The 18,164-nt window shown below is 42.3% G+C and overlaps 1 protein-coding gene across 1 annotated transcript; it reads left to right on the plus strand.

Moving 5' to 3' along the window:
- The first annotated feature begins 4,671 nt into the window (after window positions 1–4,671).
- LOC311146744 (BTB/POZ domain-containing protein KCTD1) lies at window positions 4,672–16,364 on the plus strand. Its single transcript, XM_084183307.1, has 6 exons — window positions 4,672–5,107; window positions 5,241–5,392; window positions 10,479–10,657; window positions 12,150–12,294; window positions 13,207–13,512; window positions 14,556–16,364. The coding sequence occupies exons 2-6, from the start codon at window positions 5,363–5,365 to the stop codon at window positions 14,718–14,720; spliced, it is 825 nt and encodes a 274-aa protein (XP_084039433.1). The 5' UTR covers window positions 4,672–5,107; window positions 5,241–5,362; the 3' UTR covers window positions 14,721–16,364.
- The last annotated feature ends 1,800 nt before the right edge of the window (window positions 16,365–18,164 follow it).

Raw genomic sequence — 18,164 nt, forward strand, 5'->3', positions numbered from 1 at the left:
CACCGGAGGACCTGTTTTCCATTTGGGTCTGGCCTGAACTGCCATGTTATTAGGAAAACCTTTATTATTGTTGCCCTCTAGTGGGAACCATGTAATAGGATTACATTTTATTGGAGCCTCCCAGCATTACCCAACCAATCCCCCCTCCTCCTCTTGTATCTCCTCTCTTCCTCTTATTGCATTGTCATTACCTCTTCTGTCCACTGTGGGTGGGCTGGCTGTATGGCTGGGTTTGGGATGGGAAGAACTGGATGTATGTATGTAAAGAACTGGATGTATGTATGTATGTAGCTGTGATAACATCAGAGTATTAGTGAAGATAGGAGTGGTCCTATTCAGTCTGTTTGAGCACCTGTCTACCATCTATCTGAGGGCTACCTCATTGTGTGAGGGTATGCTGCTATGTTCAGTCTTGTTATGTGTAATCCTTTACTATGATATTTCTGGTATATTCCAACATCGAAACCATCATGGGGGCTAAACAAAAGAGAACATTTTCATACAGATGCAAGTCATGAAGTCATCAAAGTTTCTTCATTATAGGTACAGTACCTTGATGGTACCAAACCCAACATACGCCAACCGCACAGTACACTTTACCAAAACAAGCGGACTCCCGAGTGGCACAGTGATCTAAGGCACTGCATCGCAGTGCTAGCTGTGCCACTAGAGATCCTGGTTCGAGTCCAGGCTCTGTCGCAGCCGGCCGCAACCGGGAGACCCATGGGCGGTGCACAATTGGTCCAGCGTCGTCCAAGGTAGGGGAGGGTTTGGCCAGCAGGGATGTGGGTTCGTTTCCCACGGGAGGCCAGTATGAAAAAAAATATATAATAATAATAATGCATTCACTAATGTAAATGTAGCTGCTACAGAGCCTTCCTTAAAAGTGATATGTCCCAGTGCCAAAAATACAATTTGATGATAAACTGCAGGCAGGCCTAAACTATACATAGCCGTAGGGCAGATTGAGTCAGATTCACGAGCAGTCGCAACCCTCACCCTATCCAGCCCACTCCCTTACATAACCACGGGCCATTACAGGGGTGTGGTGTGCACAGCAAGAGTCATTAATGTGGTCCGAGGCAAAATAACAGCAAGATCTCTCAGTATGTTCTGAATGAGGATAACTGTGGCCACTGTTGATTGAGTTAATTAGAACTATGGGGAGAGCTGGCAAAATCAAATCAAAGTTTATTGTCATAGAATGAAAGAGCCATGGGCATATACTGACTGAGGGAAATGGATATCAAGCCACCAGCACTCAGTACACACTAGTCTGAACTAAAGATTCAAGAAGAAGAACAAATTAACTTCTTACTGATGACACATTCAGAAGTTATGAGTAATTCAACAATAGTGAAAACTCATAGTTTAGACAGGAGGATAAATATATCTTGGAAAGAACCAGACTAATAAAAAAGAGTGCCATCTGCCTCAAAAAGGAAACAAGTGATATAGTAATTGTGAGATAAAATGAATAAAGACAAAGAAACCATGGCTATGTATAACTGTGGCTCAGTTGACTGTTTTCCAGAGAGTTGGAAAGTAACTCAAGCCTCCATACAGTGCATGCATGTATAACCTTAGGCATGATGTCATCAGGTACTGTAGCCAGGCTAGGTTTGTTTGGGGCAAAATCACATCTGCAAGCCATTTCACTAATTTGTCCACCAAAATATAGCTTTGACAGAGCTCTCCCGCTGTTGATGCTGCAGCAGCTAGGTTATTTTCCAAGTAAAACATACCACACAACCACAGTATTAGAACAATGGAATTGTTTTTGGCCCCCGAACACCAGGCAAGAGTATTCAAAAATCACCACTGGCTAGCTGGTTTTCATTTCTACAACATCTAATGCATATCTTTCATACTGAATCGGGAGGGCCCATTATGACTTGGCTCCATTTGTGTGGAAAATGGGGAACGTATGAGATTGAGGCCTTGGGTGCTCTCAGTTTTGCTACAGTTTGTCAGCCTGATGGCAAAGATTTATAAAAAAAATGAAATAAAAAGTGCAGGAGGATGGGGAAAACAGAAAATGCAAGGCTTGGTGTTTGTGCGCCAGCCGGCAACCTCCAGGGCAAATAACTCCATAACACTTTCATCCTGTGTTTGTTTCCCCCAGGGACATGTTGGTCAAACAGTGGAAAGCTAAAAAGGCCCCTGTGCTCTGGATGGGCTAAGGATGGCTGGCCCTGGCCGTTCCTCGAAAGCAATCTCTGGTGATGATCTCTTTAGGATGCAATGGGCAGACGAAAACTCTTTTGATCTTGGAAACTGGACTTTCAGAGTTGGTTAGTGGCCAACTTGCTACAGTTGGTTGTTTGCCTGATACAGCCTCAGCCAGAGGAAATGGTTACGAGGGGCCAAACTATGAGTGAGATGGAGTATATTGAATTATCTGCACAGGCCTACTCCATCCTGGATAATGTGGTTCTCTTGTTTCCTAAATTATTTGTTTGTCCACACAGACCATGGTATGATGATTACATCTAGCATGTTTGAGTATATGGAAAACTGAAAAGGTACCTGCCTAAACCTCCATCTTCAAACAATAACTATTCTTATGATTTGTGTCCATGAGTCAATCACTTGTTACACAAATGCAACCATCTTCTCTCTAGTGTTAGTGTTTTGAATGGCTTAGTTCAGGAAGGACAGACACAGCAGATGAAAATCAACATCAATTGACATTTCTGGTGCGGATATGGATCAATTAATGCATATTATTTTGAAACCTATGAAGGTGAATAGAGCCCCACAGTGGAGGTGTCATAATACCCATAAAACCTAGCGGTCAAACAGGGAAATTGTTCCAATTGTTTTCCACCATTATTTTTTATGGGATTTTAGAAACACTTCAAATAAGGGTTGTGTTTCGTGTAGGCTTACCCTGGCTAGACGTTTTGATACCCTGGCTAGACGCTTGTCTCTCGGACAAGGTGACTTTTAGCAATATATTTGGCTCTATTTACTTTCAAATTAGAAAATGTTAATTAGCATCAAAGTAGACATCATGCAAAACTACAAATTCCTGAAAGCTATTGCACCTAGGGGACACCTTTGCTAACAGGTATTGTGTCCATTTAAAACTTGCACAAGACAGTTCACAGAATAGTCCATTTAAAGAAATGATACCCACATTAGCAGCTAATTAGCACAGGTGAATATATTGATAAAAGTCACCTTGTCCTAGAGAGATTTACATGGTTATCAAAATGACTAGCCAGGGTAAGCCTACATGAAACATAGCCCTTATTTGAAGTGTTTCTAAAATCCCCTATGGGAAAAATAAATGGTGGAAAAACGATTGGAACCATTTCCCTGTTTGAACGCTAGGTTTTATGGGTATTATGACTCATACTGTGGTACTCTATGTAAATCTATAGATGTAAGAGCTTTTTATTCTCCATTCATAGCAACTTGTGCTTTTAACAGCAGGGGGCGAAAGAGAGGATGTAAGAATTTCTAATTCTTGTGCTTATTTGTAACAGGAGGGTTTGTGTGTTCAACAGCAGTAGATTAGACAAATGAGCAGGTCCACAGTTGAACATGTCAGGCATGTGGCTCTGTTTGAGTGAAAAGCCATGTAAAAGATATGGGTAACAAAAATATATTGAATTTTTTTGCATTATGTATAAATCAATGAAAGGAAGAACTTAACCTTAGCTGTCAGTATGCCACAGTTTGAAACTTAAATCTTCAATATTCCAGGGCCCGATTTCCCAAAAGCATTTTAAGGCTAAATTCATCAGGATATATGGTTCTAACGATTAATTTAGCCTTAAAATGCTTTTGGGAAACCGGGCCCAGAGATTATGCATGGTTGAACATTTGAAATGAGCTCGTGCATCAGCCCCAGGCGCTGATTCAGACTTGATTGGGGCTAGGCAGGCTGCAAGTACTTATTTATATAACTATGTCATTTGGGAAGTTGGCCAAAGGGAATGGAAGAAGAAGAAAAAAAACGTGTCGATTTTCTTTTAGAATCCATCCATTGATTTGAGTTTATTGTAATTCAACAAGTTGTTTGATGCTGTGACCATTTATGTTCGAGCTCCAGACCATAGAAGATACACGTTAAAAAAACAAATAATCAAAAGACAACCAACAATCTATATAATTATCACCATCTGCTGCTTTTTCTTCCTGGCAAAGAAACACTCCGTCCATTTGCAGAAATCGCCTGCGGGAACGTTACATCAAAACTAATCATAACGATTAAAATCAGCTTTGCTGTGCGAGAGGAAGCCAATAGGGAAGTTGGAGACAGGCGTGAGGATGTTGTATGCCGAAAAAATAGCAAGATTTTTTAATACGATTTTATGAAGAAATATAAAATAAATGTTCCATAAAGTCCGAAGCACTGCTGTAGTGATCTGTTTTTTTGCTCGGAATTTTACACTGCAGATTGGTTTAGACTGGGGTAGAGACATGAGCTAATTGTATCCTGATCTTTGCCTTGAGGGGTTTGGAGCCCTGGAGCAAGTATTCTCTGTATTTTGTTCTGTCTACCTTAGCCAGGCTATTGCATTTCTCACTGGTGTAGGAAGGGAAGCAGATCGCAGGCGAAATCGGAGGGAAAGGGTTCTCAAAAATATACTTTATGCCCATCCATGTTTCAGGTAAGCGGAGATTTATTTGGTTTGCTATTATTTCCTATGCTGGTTTGACTGGGACATTCAAGGCACAGCTGCTTTTACGCATGTGCCAGGCGATGAGCGCCACAGTCTAACACATTTAACCACTTCCTGGATATTGTTAGGTGTTTAACAACTGTATTTTTTTTCTTTAAGTGCCGGCGAGTGACTTAATGTTTATTTGTATTTTCACCGAATTTTACGACCTTCGTTCAGCAAACACCGTAGCTATCCGTCCGTGTGAATTCGCTCCTGGCGCATTGTTTCAGCCCGAACACATCGTCGCCGTTTTCCCCGTCGGACGTCTTGTCACACACAAACCGAGTTTAGGCATTTCGATAGAAAAAGCCTCTATCTTCGTTTGTCCTAAACCAGTTTCATTTCCTGAGTGTCCCAGATCTGGCTAATGAAAGACGCCATTGTGGAGTAATTTTGCCGGAGGGTTTTTTTATGTTGTAAGACCGGAGGTACCTATTTTACACACGTCAATGCAAATTCTGTGAATAATATTTGTATTCGGCGTCGCTTTGTAACGACAACCATATCTATGTAAACCAAGAGAAAATGTAGGCTACAGTATCTTCCTTTTGCTTCCCATAGATCTCTTGCGGGACTGACCTATACCCGTGCGCAGGGAATTCCACGGTACAGACGCGCCACTGCAAATAATTAGATACTCCCGGGCGGAAGTCTGGATCTATGTTTGCATCTTTGTAGCTGTGATGTTATGGAGACAAAACATGATATATATGGTTAGTATTATGAGTGTACAAATTCGAATTTTAGGAATGATATTCATCCACAATGTTTGTAATAAATTACTAGCGAGATCTATGGTTGCGCATCAGGATGTGGCCACAATGGATATGTACACACTATGCAACTTTTTGGATTTATACTTGCCATTTCTTAAAATCTAACTGTATACAGGCTGCTGGTGATAACTTATCCCCACCCTTTTTAATGACAAAGTAAAACGCGCACATGTTATGTAAAAAATGTAATTATTCCTATTCCTTACTTTTGAGTGAAATGCGTGGCACTAGGAGCATTCACTGGAGGGCGCTGTTATGACGAGCAACATTGGCATCCGTCCGTAAAAGGGCACCACAGCTCACATTGCTCAATGTGCTTCTCACTTTGTCACACCCATATATACAGTCATTGGTCACACCTGAGAGGATCTCCAAATGTACAATGAGGGCACCTTTAACAATTTTTGCATGATTAAACAGTGAACACAACAGCAGGCTATGTCCAGATGAAAACAGATTCCTACCATAATGCTTACTTGTGCATGCAACTTTTTATTACATGTTTTGTTCACACAGACACAATGTAAAATATTTGTTGAACACTAAACATAGAAACTGACTGCAACTAAGCGTTGATTAATTGTGCCAACTCCAGATTTGTTTTAACATGTTGCGGTGTGGATACAGTCAACACAATTACACCAGACTAGGACAAACAAGCAAGTCACTTGAGACAGAACAATTTGTTTAGCGTGTTCTTGCAGAATTAAGTCTAAACTTGAGTAGCAAGGGAATGCTGAACCACTAACAAATGGTAGAGCATGTGTTTTGTATACACAGCCATGTGGTTGGCCTACATTATTCAAAATGGCAACAGGTGGGAAGACTGACTGCAGCAGTTCTGAAAGGAAAGGGGATTAAGGGAATGGGATGTAGTATCAGTCCCCACATACAGATAACTGCCAAAATAATGGAAACACTTGAATAAATGAGGGATACAAAGTCTATTGAAAGCAGGTGTGGTTCCTGAGTTAATTAAGCAATTAACATGCTTAGGGTAATGTATAAAAATGCTGGGCAGGCCATTATTTTGGCTACCATGGCTATGCCCCCATAGGATGACAATGCCCCCATCCACAGGGCACGAGTGGTCACTGAATGGTTTGATCAGCACTAAAACGATGTAAACCATATACCATGGCTATCTCAGTCACCAGATCTCAACCCAATTGAACACTTATGGGAGATTCTGGAGAGGTGCCTGAGACAGCGTTTTCCATCAACAAAACACAAAATTATGGAATTTCTCAGAAGAATGGTGTTGCATCCCTCCAATAGAGTTGTAGACTCTATGCCAAGATGCATTAAAGCTGTTCTGGCTCGTTGTGGCCCAACGCCCTATTTTAAGACACTTTATGTTGGCGTTCTTGCGATGCCTTGCAGTGTTACTTGTCAGGTTCTACTGATGATCTTACCACCTGGGTATTCTGGGTCATACAGCTAGGCAGATTTCATCTGGTGGTCCATGCCACGATAGGTATACGTTTAGATGTGTACTGTATGGGTTGAAGTGTGCTCCTGCTGTTTGAAAGTAGGAGTAGTCAAGCTGAAAAAGAATCCCCAGGAAATGGTTTTAATTTGAGTTGGGATGAAATGGTCGCGCTACATGTACTCAATCCCATGCTCTTTTTCTCCTCTCCCTCGCTCAATGACATGCGCGCGCACACATTTTCATGATTCTTCTAAGCAGATTCTCCACTCCATCCATCTTCATGATGGCAAGGCTTTGAGGAAAGCCAATTCCAGCGAGCTGGTTTTCAGAACTTTTTACACACACCATCTCCCACAAATTAGTCAGGGAACAAATTACCTGCATTCTGAGTGTGATCCCACGCACTTTGCCGGCTGCCGTACACAGGTCTCCCTTTTGAAGAGCGGCCGTGTGATTTCTCCCTCTGTTCGCCCCGCGGGCCCCTCTGCCTTCTGCGAGAGGGATTCTGGAGTTGAATTTTAAAACGATGAATGGCGGCTTGCTGCCTGTGCTTATCAGCGCGTGCACAAGCGAACTGCATGCAAATCAGGGCAGGATCCCACACCACAGTTGAGGCCTGCACTCAAAGGCAGGCTTAATTGCTAATTGGGTATCTAGGTGTGAAACCCACACTGCCAAAACGGAGAAGTAAAAACATGAATGTTTTAAGGCGAGTTGCGGTTGTTTTTAATTAAATTATTCAATTTTAACTGATTTTAAAATGAGTGGATTGGATTTCCTAAATGTTATAGGAAAATAACCCAGGAGAGTGTAGTATGTGTCAATACTTCATGTAGTTTGGATTCTGTTTATTATACAACTACAATGAGCAGTCAGATGTGGTGGATTTAAAGTTACCATCATGGTGTGTATTATGATATTTTCTCAGTGCTGTTATCATGGAAAATGTTGGATAGGAATATATTCTCCCTTTCTACTTTTTGAAAGATAAATAATAATTTCCTGTGGATCTCTGATATGCCATTAGATTAGATCTAGAAGTGACATTGAAGTCTGCATATTTCTGGTATGGGCCAAGACCATACTGCTTTATAGGGGGAGGCACTTTAGGACTGTGTGTGGATGGTAGGTACCTGTAGGAACTATGAAGGGCACCTGCATAACTGTTAATAAAACGAGATGAGGCTAAATATATAACCATAACAGACACTGCGAAACAAAGTGGAAATGTGTCCACAACATTGACCAACATTATCCAGCTAGTTTATGTAAAAATGGGTGGTGGGGTGTCATTGTTTTAATTTGATCATCAAATCTAAACTACAATCTTAACAGCCCTCCTGAATACAGCCCATTGTTTTGAGAGAATAATAATAATCATTTATTCAATTTTTTTATAGCGCTATTCATGACAGAAATAAATCTCAAAGCGCTGTAAAGCAACAAAAAATAATCAATTTAAAAACAACATTAATCATCATGAGTAGATCGACGGTTTAAGAGACTGAAGGTTGAGAAAGTTCATGGTTTGATTGAGGTCAGCGGAGGGCGTACGTACACTATCAATACTATTAGTGTCTGCTTTATGTCAGTAAACAGGTCTGGAGACAGTGTGCTGCGGAGACTAAAAGGGTCTGGGAAAGGTTAAGCGTTCATCCAGGGTCGCCAATGCCCTGGGGGCTAGTGTGTGTGTTTAATCTAGAACAGAAACATGAGGTCTCAGCTGCATTTTGATGATGTAATTTGGTTAGTCACGGAATACTCTGCACTGTTATAGTGTTACATTAGTTACTGAGCTTTGTGTTTTTACCAAGGACCTGTTGCCAGACTTCTGGACAAGGTTTAGCTTCAGATGCAGGCTAAATGGAAAAGTAATGTTCAGGCTACATGTTAGTGCTTGAGAGGCAGCTGGAACAAAGGATGGCGAAGAATAGAAAGGGCAAAGGTCAGGGCGCAAATCCAGATGTGCGTCATCATTGGGATATACTGCGCTTTTGGGGTGGTCCAAAGATCAACCTGGTGTCTGCTTTATAGAATACACCTTAGCAGACGCGCAATTCTACGGTAAATGTGACAATACCTTCCTTTATAACAGCGACAACCCTAAAAACTCAGGGGCACCAGGATGCAAATGTTGTCGGGGGGCTTTGACTTATCCCAACAACCATTGCCAAAGCGGCACAGTGACTGTCCGCCACAGAAGCATCGCTCTTGTTTATGGTGTGCTGCTGCCCGCCATTTACCCCTCTCTGGAGTCTGCAGGTGGAAACCGACAGCATCTCCAGCTTGAAGCCGGTATTTAGTGCGCCAGGTTTGATAATGGAAGCAACGGATATCATGGATTTAACGCATCAGAAACCGAGAAAGCACCCGCGTCCAATCAATTCCGTGGATGAGTCCGTACTACACGCGTCCCTGAAACGAATCTCAATGCGAACAGGAGCGGAATGCGGGGACGCTCCGTTCATGTACTCGAGAAGCGACCCCTCACCTGCAGCATCACTAAAGCAGAATGATAATTATGTATCTTCCTCGTCATCGCAGGTAATAGAGATTTATTTTGTCCAATTCGTCTCGAACTGTAGTCAGTTTGCGTCCAGACAGTCACTCACACATGGTTGGTTTCCACTTTGGCATACTGTCTGTAGATGCTTTGTTTTATGTCGGTTGCCTAGCCACCAACAGTGGAAGTTGTTGGATTTATTTGGTGTGAATCAATGCAAATGTTTTGTATCAATTTTCCCACATTGATACAATCGGTTAAGCAGAGCTAATGTAATTTAAAACTTAATCTAAAGTTTTCAATGAAGGTGTTCTACATCCCTTTGTCATTACTACTGAATTAAAAGTAGAACATCTACATTTCTCCCTCCAATGACAATGTTGGCATGTTGTGCAGAGATAGACGTTCTGTATTTTTCCTTTTCTCTTATTGGCTCAGAGGAGGGTCTTGAACTTGTGATTGGGAAACTCAATTTGTTCTGTGTGCCATTAGAGATATTGCCAGCTAATTGTGTTTTTAGGTTAACAGGGAACATTTCTAAATCGTATTACATTATTCAAATCTAGACTGATTATTGCTCATTTACAGTCTGTGTGAGATTGCTGCTCCAAATTAATTTGGTTTTGGAAGATGATTATGCCCAACAGATATGGAAGGTTGTGCTTGGTAACATTCAGGTCAAGGTCAGGAAATACTAGGCTAGTGTAACACAGAGGGAGACATCTATTATCCCAGTCCTGACGAAACAGAATAGTTGGACCTTGGCCAACTATTTGACCATAACTTTTTTTCAGAATGATGACAATAATATTGTCTGGCCAATCAAAGTCCTTCAATGTTGCTATGATGAGTTCTTCATTTCCAGGTTTTATTTAAATGTAACCTTATTAACCTGTGTGTACTAACACACTTCCTGTTTGGTGTAAATGTAACTGTTTTAACTGGATGCTGTTCAGTCAACATTTATCAATGGAAAAATAGATATTTACATATTATGAACAAATAATTTTAATGGCTTGTCTATTCAATCTGTACTGTCCACCATACTGATAATCATTTAAGATGATTTGTCTACTTGTTTGTGACAGGATAACCGTTCCAGCATGTCCAGGCCAATGATCACAAGATCGCCAGCATCTCCCCTGAGTAACCAGGGCATCCCGACACCCGCCCAGCTCACCAAGTCCAACGCCCCTGTACACATCGACGTGGGCGGACACATGTACACCAGCAGTCTGGCCACGTTAACCAAGTACCCAGAGTCCAGGCATGTGTCCTCTGCTATTGATACAGTTCCTCAATTACAATTTAGTAAACCAATGTCTTAGTTTTAGCACTTTTGGTAAGCAGCGCCACAGAGTGTTTTAAATCTATGTTGTTCGTATGTGGCTCTAGAGGGTGTTTGGGATGATTCAGGGGTTGAAAGTGAAATTAGGATGTAGCTAGTATCCTAGCCCATCATTTCAGCTGTGTTCATCTGCATTTGCTCTCTGACTGCTTAAAGATGCAGTCCGGGATCTTAAGCACAACAAATTCCTAACATATTGTACGAATTGGATTTGTAACATATCATACGAATTGCAATTTAAAAAAAATTATAAAAATTTTGGGTAGGACGTAACATATCATACGAAATGGATGACGCAGTACACAATTGGATGACGTAGTACACAAACTTGGACCCGTTTTGGCTCGTGAACACCCCTTTCAAAACTGCTGGCTGAAATTATACAAAAGTTCTGCAGGATTACTTTAATGTCAACCTCTGACAGCTCAGCTCGGACATGTCAAAGTTCATCCAATCACAAAGATGCAGCACTCAAATGGATGAATGAGGTGGGAAAGACTGGATTCAAACACAGGGCTTGATATTACTGAATGTTTAATTATTGAGGCTATTCTACAATACAGTGATTACAATTACAATCCATCATAGCAATATTTCCCCACTATACCAAATACAAAATGGCCTCCTTTTTTCAAACCCGCCCCAGAGATATTTTGAGCAGTAAACATTTGCATGGCTCAAAAGTCTAAACTGCAGACAAAAGCAGCTCACTAATTCGGACAGATGTCCCAGCAGCAGTAAAGGGCACGGAGACATCTGGAGGCAAGAGGGCCACGCTGCAGCCTGGGGCCAGGCCCCCAGGGCAGCACCCTGCCTCAGGTACCTCTCTATCAGCTGGCCCTGACCCCTCCATCAGACCAGACCACAGCACAGCTCTTTCCTCTCATCCATACCACTTCATTTCTCTTTCCCTCTGATTCTATCCCTCTGTTTATCACTCTCTTCCTGTCTTTGTCTGTTTCTCTCTTTCATTCTTTCTCTCTTTCGTTCTCTCTCTCACACATTGTCTCTCGCACTGTCTCTCTCTCTCTCGCTCTCTCTCTCTCTCTCGCACTGTCTCTCTCGCTGTCTGTGTGCATGGAGCAGAGTAATGTGTGCATCACTCAACAAAGGTGTGAAAGAAATCAAACACTCCTGAGCTCACCCACATCCAGTGAGTCATTGCACAGAGTCGCTGTCCTGAGTACTGTCAACTCAACTGTACTGCTCAACAGCTCAACTCAAGAGTAGCAGCAGTTTGTTGGGCCCTATAACATATGATATATTGAACATGCATGGAAGGAAAACATTATCTACACATTGGCTAGATTAGCAACCGAGAATTTAATCATCAAGCATTTTGTTCCAGGTCATATGTTTATTGATCTCTCGCTCTCGCTCTGTGTTTCTCTGTTTCTCTCTCTCTCTCTAGAATCGGCCGTCTCTTCGATGGCACAGAGCCCATAGTGTTGGACAGCCTGAAGCAGCACTACTTCATAGACAGGGATGGACACATGTTCCGCTACATCCTCAACTTCCTCAGGACTTCCAAGCTCCTCATCCCAGATGACTTCAAAGTGAGTGTCTGACTTTCCCCTCCACTGTAGTGTCCAATCATCTGGTCAAACCCATAGCAATAGTATATAGAGAGTGTATGGCTCTAGTCAGCATAGGTGCAAAGTGCAAAAAGCTGATTTTTGCATAGCCAAGCTTGACCACCGGGGGAATTATATTGTATACTCTCCATTGACGCTTCCAAGATGTTAGTGAAATAAAAAAAACAGCAAACATGTTGCTGGCCACAAATTACAGGGCCTGTAGACTTTATGACAGAGCTGTGTGCAGTAGGTTTGTTGCTTGACTCTAACCCCTATATTTGTGTATGCCGTGCACTGATGTTCAGTGTGTGACCAGAAGAGTGCAGCTGATCCTCACTGTATGTGACACATTTGCATTCCGTTTGCTCGCTTTTTATATGTCGTTTAGCCCTTAATTACAAACTTGCCCCGAGAGAAAACAAATAATCACATTATCTGATTGACTGTCCAAACACAGTGTGAATCAATCAGAGGGAAAGTATGTCAGCTAAAATAAGCAAAGACAAAAGACAGGCCCAAGTTCAGACGGAGGCTAAATTCACCCTGACAGACATGCTGATGTGAGACTGAGTCTGAGAAAATTAGAAAGGGCAATTAAGCCCTGCTGCCTTCTGGGCAAGATACCCCCACAAGCCTTGTTGGGGTTTGTGGTAGACCTAGATGTTGAAGAGAGACTAGTCTTGCTCTGCATATTTGTAATACAGTGAATTGTGTCGCTGCCTTGGTTTCACACAGCTTGTGATAGTATGGACGTTGACTCTTCTCACTCCTGTTATGGTGGAAAGAACCCATCCACTTTCACCCAAACAGGGAAATTATATTGAGATGCTGCCCTTGTGTCAACTTGTCCTAACCTGACAGACCTGGTCTCCTCTGTGCTGCCCTCTGCAGGACTACAGCCTTCTGTACGAGGAGGCCCGGTACTTCCAGCTGCAGCCCTTGCTGGCCGAGCTGGAGCGCTGGCGCCAGGACCGCGACCTGGCCCGGGTGTCACGCCCCTGCGAGTGCCTGGTGGTACGTGTGGCGCCCGACCTGGGAGAGAGGATCACGCTGAGCGGAGATAAGGCCCTCATCGAGGACGTGTTCCCGGAGATCGGAGACGTCATGTGCAACTCGGTCAATGCCGGCTGGAACCACGACTCCACACACGTCATCCGCTTCCCGCTCAATGGATACTGTCATCTCAACTCTGTCCAGGTGAAGACACATACATACACACACGCCATGGTTAGTCTCTGGGGGCACTGTATGTTCACTAGATATGAATGTTGTATAGAAGGCTAGACGCAAATGTTCCTTTTATGTTCCTCAGTTATGATGAAACCATTGCCTCAGTCAAAGATTCATCCATAAATGAAAGCACAGAACCATTATTATAAAAAATGTTGGACGTTTATCCATTCTTACTGTATATTGACGAAAGCCTTTCTCACATACATACACACAAATAAACCACTCTCAAGTGTATGCAGTGGAGAGAGGGGGAGAGAGAGGGTGAGAAGTAAAGAGAGAGGGAGGGAGGGAGAAAGAGAGAGAGCTACACTCCATTCCCTGGCAGGTTGTCCTGAGGCAGGGCCCATAATCCTGTTTGGTTATTAAAGCACGCCGGAGGTGGGTGCTGTATCTAGGCCTAATGGAGGCAGGGTGGGGTGGCGGGGGAGACTGCCAGCATTGGGGGGACCTTTGTAGTTCTGGTGGGGGCTTTGGCCCGGAGCTGGGGGGAGAGGGGGGCGAGCTGAGCCAAGTGGCACAGAGAGGGAGAGAAAAGCCCTACTGCCCCCTGGGGTCTCTGATGGAATGTGATCCTGCCGCCCTCCGGACACGTTTGTAGATGTCTGCAAGGCTGCTGGATCGGGGACAAATCTACACACACACAGAGACACATGCAAACAATGAGAATAAGTCAGGTAGTGAGAATGATACGCTCTTGGTTTTGGGTAAGAAGGGATGGATGGATGTCCCCTTTCTTCCTATTTATTCCCCTTCATTCATCTTTGTCTTTTGTCATCATTATTTTACTATATAATATGTTCTTCTCTGTTCATTCAACCCTGAAGCCTTTTTATTGTGCTAGACAAAGGAGCATGTTGTCATGATAAGAGCATCGCGCCTCTATGTGAACACTGTTTCTCAATCTCCTCCCTCTCTTCAGGATAGCTAAATATCCTCTGTGTGTAACATCTAAAAACAGTATTAACAATGTTACCTCAACACCCCTTCTCTCTCTGTGTGTCCACCAGGTGTTGGAGCGTCTGCAGCAGCGTGGCTTTGAGATTGCTGGCTCCTGTGGTGGGGGCGTGGACTCGTCCCAGTTCAGCGAGTACGTCCTGAGGAGGGAACTGAGGAGGGCGGGCCAGCGAGGAGGGCCTAACTCAAACAGGATAAAACAGGAGCAGCTGGACTAGACTAGAGACCTCGCAGAAACTGGGGGGCGCTAGACTCTTTTTCGGTGGCAGCCAAGCGCTCGACGGGACACAGCGGAACTCTGTGGACTCTGTGGGGCTATTCTTGCAAACATTAGAATAAGTTTAAGTTTGTCTCAAAATTTGCATCAGCTAATTAAAATCATTGACGATGTTGCACGTGTTCAAATGCTACATATTAGCTTTTCCCATCAGATAACCTGCCCTATGCTAACCTAGGCCAGCTGGCAGTGATTGTTACCTGTAACAAATTCTGCATCAGCCTATCAAAGATCTTAAACTTAATATCCATCAACCAATGGCATTTCTTAAAATATGTCAACTTGGCCACCAGAGGGATATTTTTCAACCACCAAGGTTTACTTTTGTTCCTCTTAGTCTGTCTCAAGTGTGGAGTGCCAATATTGCATGATGCATCCTTGATTAGGCTACTAGCTAGGTTATCTGATGGGAACAACTAACATATAGCGTTCGATCACGTGCAACTATGTCAATGATTTTAATTAGCTGGTGCGCATTTTGAGACCGAGAAAAAGTTTAAACTTAAATGTATTCTAATGTTCGCAAGTATGGCCCGATGCAGCGTGTTCTCTTTTTGTTTTGTTTCTTTGTCGTTATATTTTTTACAACTTGAGAAGAACCACTGAGAAAGAAAGAAAATAAGGCGCGACAGGATAATTTTTTTGCCGTAAGAGATACAGAACATTTGATAAGATTATATCTCAAGGACATTTGTGAATGTTCAAGCCCCCCCCCCCCCCCCCCCCCCCCATTGAGAGATAAGAGGGTTCATATTGTTTTCGCAGGGTCCCTAAGTGAAGTTTGTTTTAAAACTTCAAACCTACGGTTAGATATAATTTCCATGATTAACAACATGCAACATTTTAATGGTTTGACTGCACATGTAGTGCAAGGCCTCTCACCAGTGATTTGTAGTTTTTCATTTACCCACTGGCATATTGGCCAAGTCAAATTGTTCTGCCATACTGTAAAAAGTTCACTGTAATATGTTGCAAGATCTCAGTTCAGATAAACACCATTATTTTGAACTGAATATGATGCATTCGTATCCACACTCTTATTCACACAGGATGTTAAGTATCGTGATACATACAAATGAAGTGGTTTTATCGAAGTTAGCTTATTGGATTTTATGCTATGAAATATAGTTCACAGTATTATCAAGATTTTATGTCATAGACCATTCTATACTCACTAAATGAAAATTATTAAGTAAATTATTATAAGAAATGGCACTGAATTGCCTCTTTTAGGGGACTAAGCCTAGAGAACAGTTGTGATTTAATTTAGAGGATCACAAGATCCTATTGAGTGACATACTGTAAATGAGATTTGCCATTGTATATGTGTTTGTGAGTATTTTTTATGTTGAAATGGACACCTTTTTAAACTGAATAATGTTGCCTCATTAATGACTGAATAGGTGAGGCTATTATTATAAGACCCACATTTAAGAATTACTCTTAGGACATATTGCTGATTATGAATTTTGATGATCATAAACTATTTCTAACGCGATCTACCTACGCTCCCTAGATTTGAGTAATAAGGAATGTAGCACTAAAATGTTAAATAAATCTTCAACTAAAGTTGTACTGATGACTGACCTTTGACTGTGTCTTGTTATGTTGCTAGGGAGATTACCGGTTATGATTGCACATAATATCATGCAATATGCTGGTGTTGATTCTTGTTGTGTGCAATCTTTATGCATGTTCAACACCAGCAGGTGAACAAAAATCAAGTTTCGCTTTGTATTACATACATTTTACACAGAATGTTTAGATATACAGTATTAAGTCAATTTCACCCCCATTCTCCAATGCTTTCTCTCTGTCCTCCTCTGTCATCTCTCCCTTTCACTACTGTGGCATTTTCTGTATACTTTGTGCTGGCTATAGGCACATAGAAAGGGAAAGGGGGATACCTAGTCAGTTGTACAACTGAATGCATTCAACTGAAATGTGTCTTCCGCATTTAACCCAACCCCTCTGAATCAGAGAGGTGCGTGGGGCTGCCTTAATCGACATCCACATAGACAGACCCCGCTTTACATCATCAGTAAGAGTTAGAAAGGGAAAGCTTTGCTTTGCTTTGCTTCAGACTCTGAAGCAGCACCTCCAAGGTTTTCTTTGGGGTAGATTGGTGACTCAATTGGGCGTTCTTTACTTGGTTATATTGAATTGAGCCGACTGCTCCACGCAAGTCCTGTCAGTTGTGTTTCCACATATCCCTCCAGGACCACAATACAAAGTGAAATCCCACACAGAGTGCTGTCGTACTGTCTTCATCCCTCTTGGCAAGATCTCAACTTAATTTTCTATTATAGCCTTGTTGGTCCAGATTCACTTCTGACTGACCGTTGTTCTTATAGGTTAGAGGTAATACTGTGAATTGCTCCTATTGTGCAAAGCATGCTGCTCACAGACTTTCAACTCTTGTTAGTATTTTGCAGGTTCGTTAATAAATTGCAATTGTAGTATTTAGGGAAATTGCCAGTGTCACATAAATACCACCATACATCTGAAGTTTACTTCAAAAATTTAGTTTTGCTCCATAAGTAACCAGTGACAATGACGGTACTCGTATCTAAATAATGTTAAGTCTACCAAAAGTGTTGTGGTGGGGGGAGCTGAATGAATGCTGCAACTTCTGACGCAAAATGACAGTTGGTGAAATTCCACTTCAGAAGTCTATTCTGAACTAGCATGGTACAGACAGAGCAGAGGTACTTTTTGTGCACCCTTATGTGATTTTTTAGTTTGCACCTGTAGGGCATCAACATCTGTAATGATACCCTGTCCAGCCCTATCTCTTCATTTCTTGAATTCACAAGAGTTGAAAAGGAATCGCAGATTGCCTCCTCTCAGGACATTGCCTGTCGGAGGAACAAGATGAATGGTATTAAGAAGCAAGACTGGCGTTTCCTCTCTCTGTGATCATGTCTCTCTCTAGTGATTAGTCCCAGTCATCAAAAGAAGGGCAGTGTGGCCGGTAGACACTCCTCGAAGGGCTCTGGTCCTCCCCAGGCCTTGCTTACTCACCACTAGTGAAAGTCAGTGTATGGACTCTCTCACCTCGCCACCAAATCATCACTGGCTTGGCAGCTTACGGTAGCCAGTAATACAAGCCACTGTGACGGGCTGCTAATGAGTGCCCTGGCATACTGTATCTCACTAATGAGAAACTGTACTTTGTCTAACTTCTTCTTCTCTCATAGGTGCCTTAAACCTGTATTGGAGAATACAAAATCTTGGAGGCTTTTAAAAGCCAGTGCGATGATAATTACAAACGTTAGACTTAGTCTTCACTTGAACGACAGAAAAACACATTTAATAGTATTGAAAGGAGACATCACTACATCTGAAATATTGAATAAGAGACCCATACATGTCCCTTAATTTT

This window comes from Coregonus lavaretus (genome assembly GCF_964263955.1).
Source record: "Coregonus lavaretus genome assembly, chromosome: 19".
NCBI lineage: Eukaryota > Metazoa > Chordata > Actinopteri > Salmoniformes > Salmonidae > Coregonus > Coregonus lavaretus.

Bases quoted from the DNA above. Each gene is read 5' to 3' on its own strand.
- LOC311146744 (XM_084183307.1), top strand. From the start codon at position 5,363: ATGTTATGGAGACAAAACATGATATATATG. The intron at 5,393-10,478 runs GTTAGTATTATG...TGTTTGTGACAG, and splicing joins GACAAAACATGATATATATG to GATAACCGTTCCAGCATGTC. The intron at 10,658-12,149 runs GCATGTGTCCTC...CTCTCTCTCTAG, and splicing joins ACCAAGTACCCAGAGTCCAG to AATCGGCCGTCTCTTCGATG.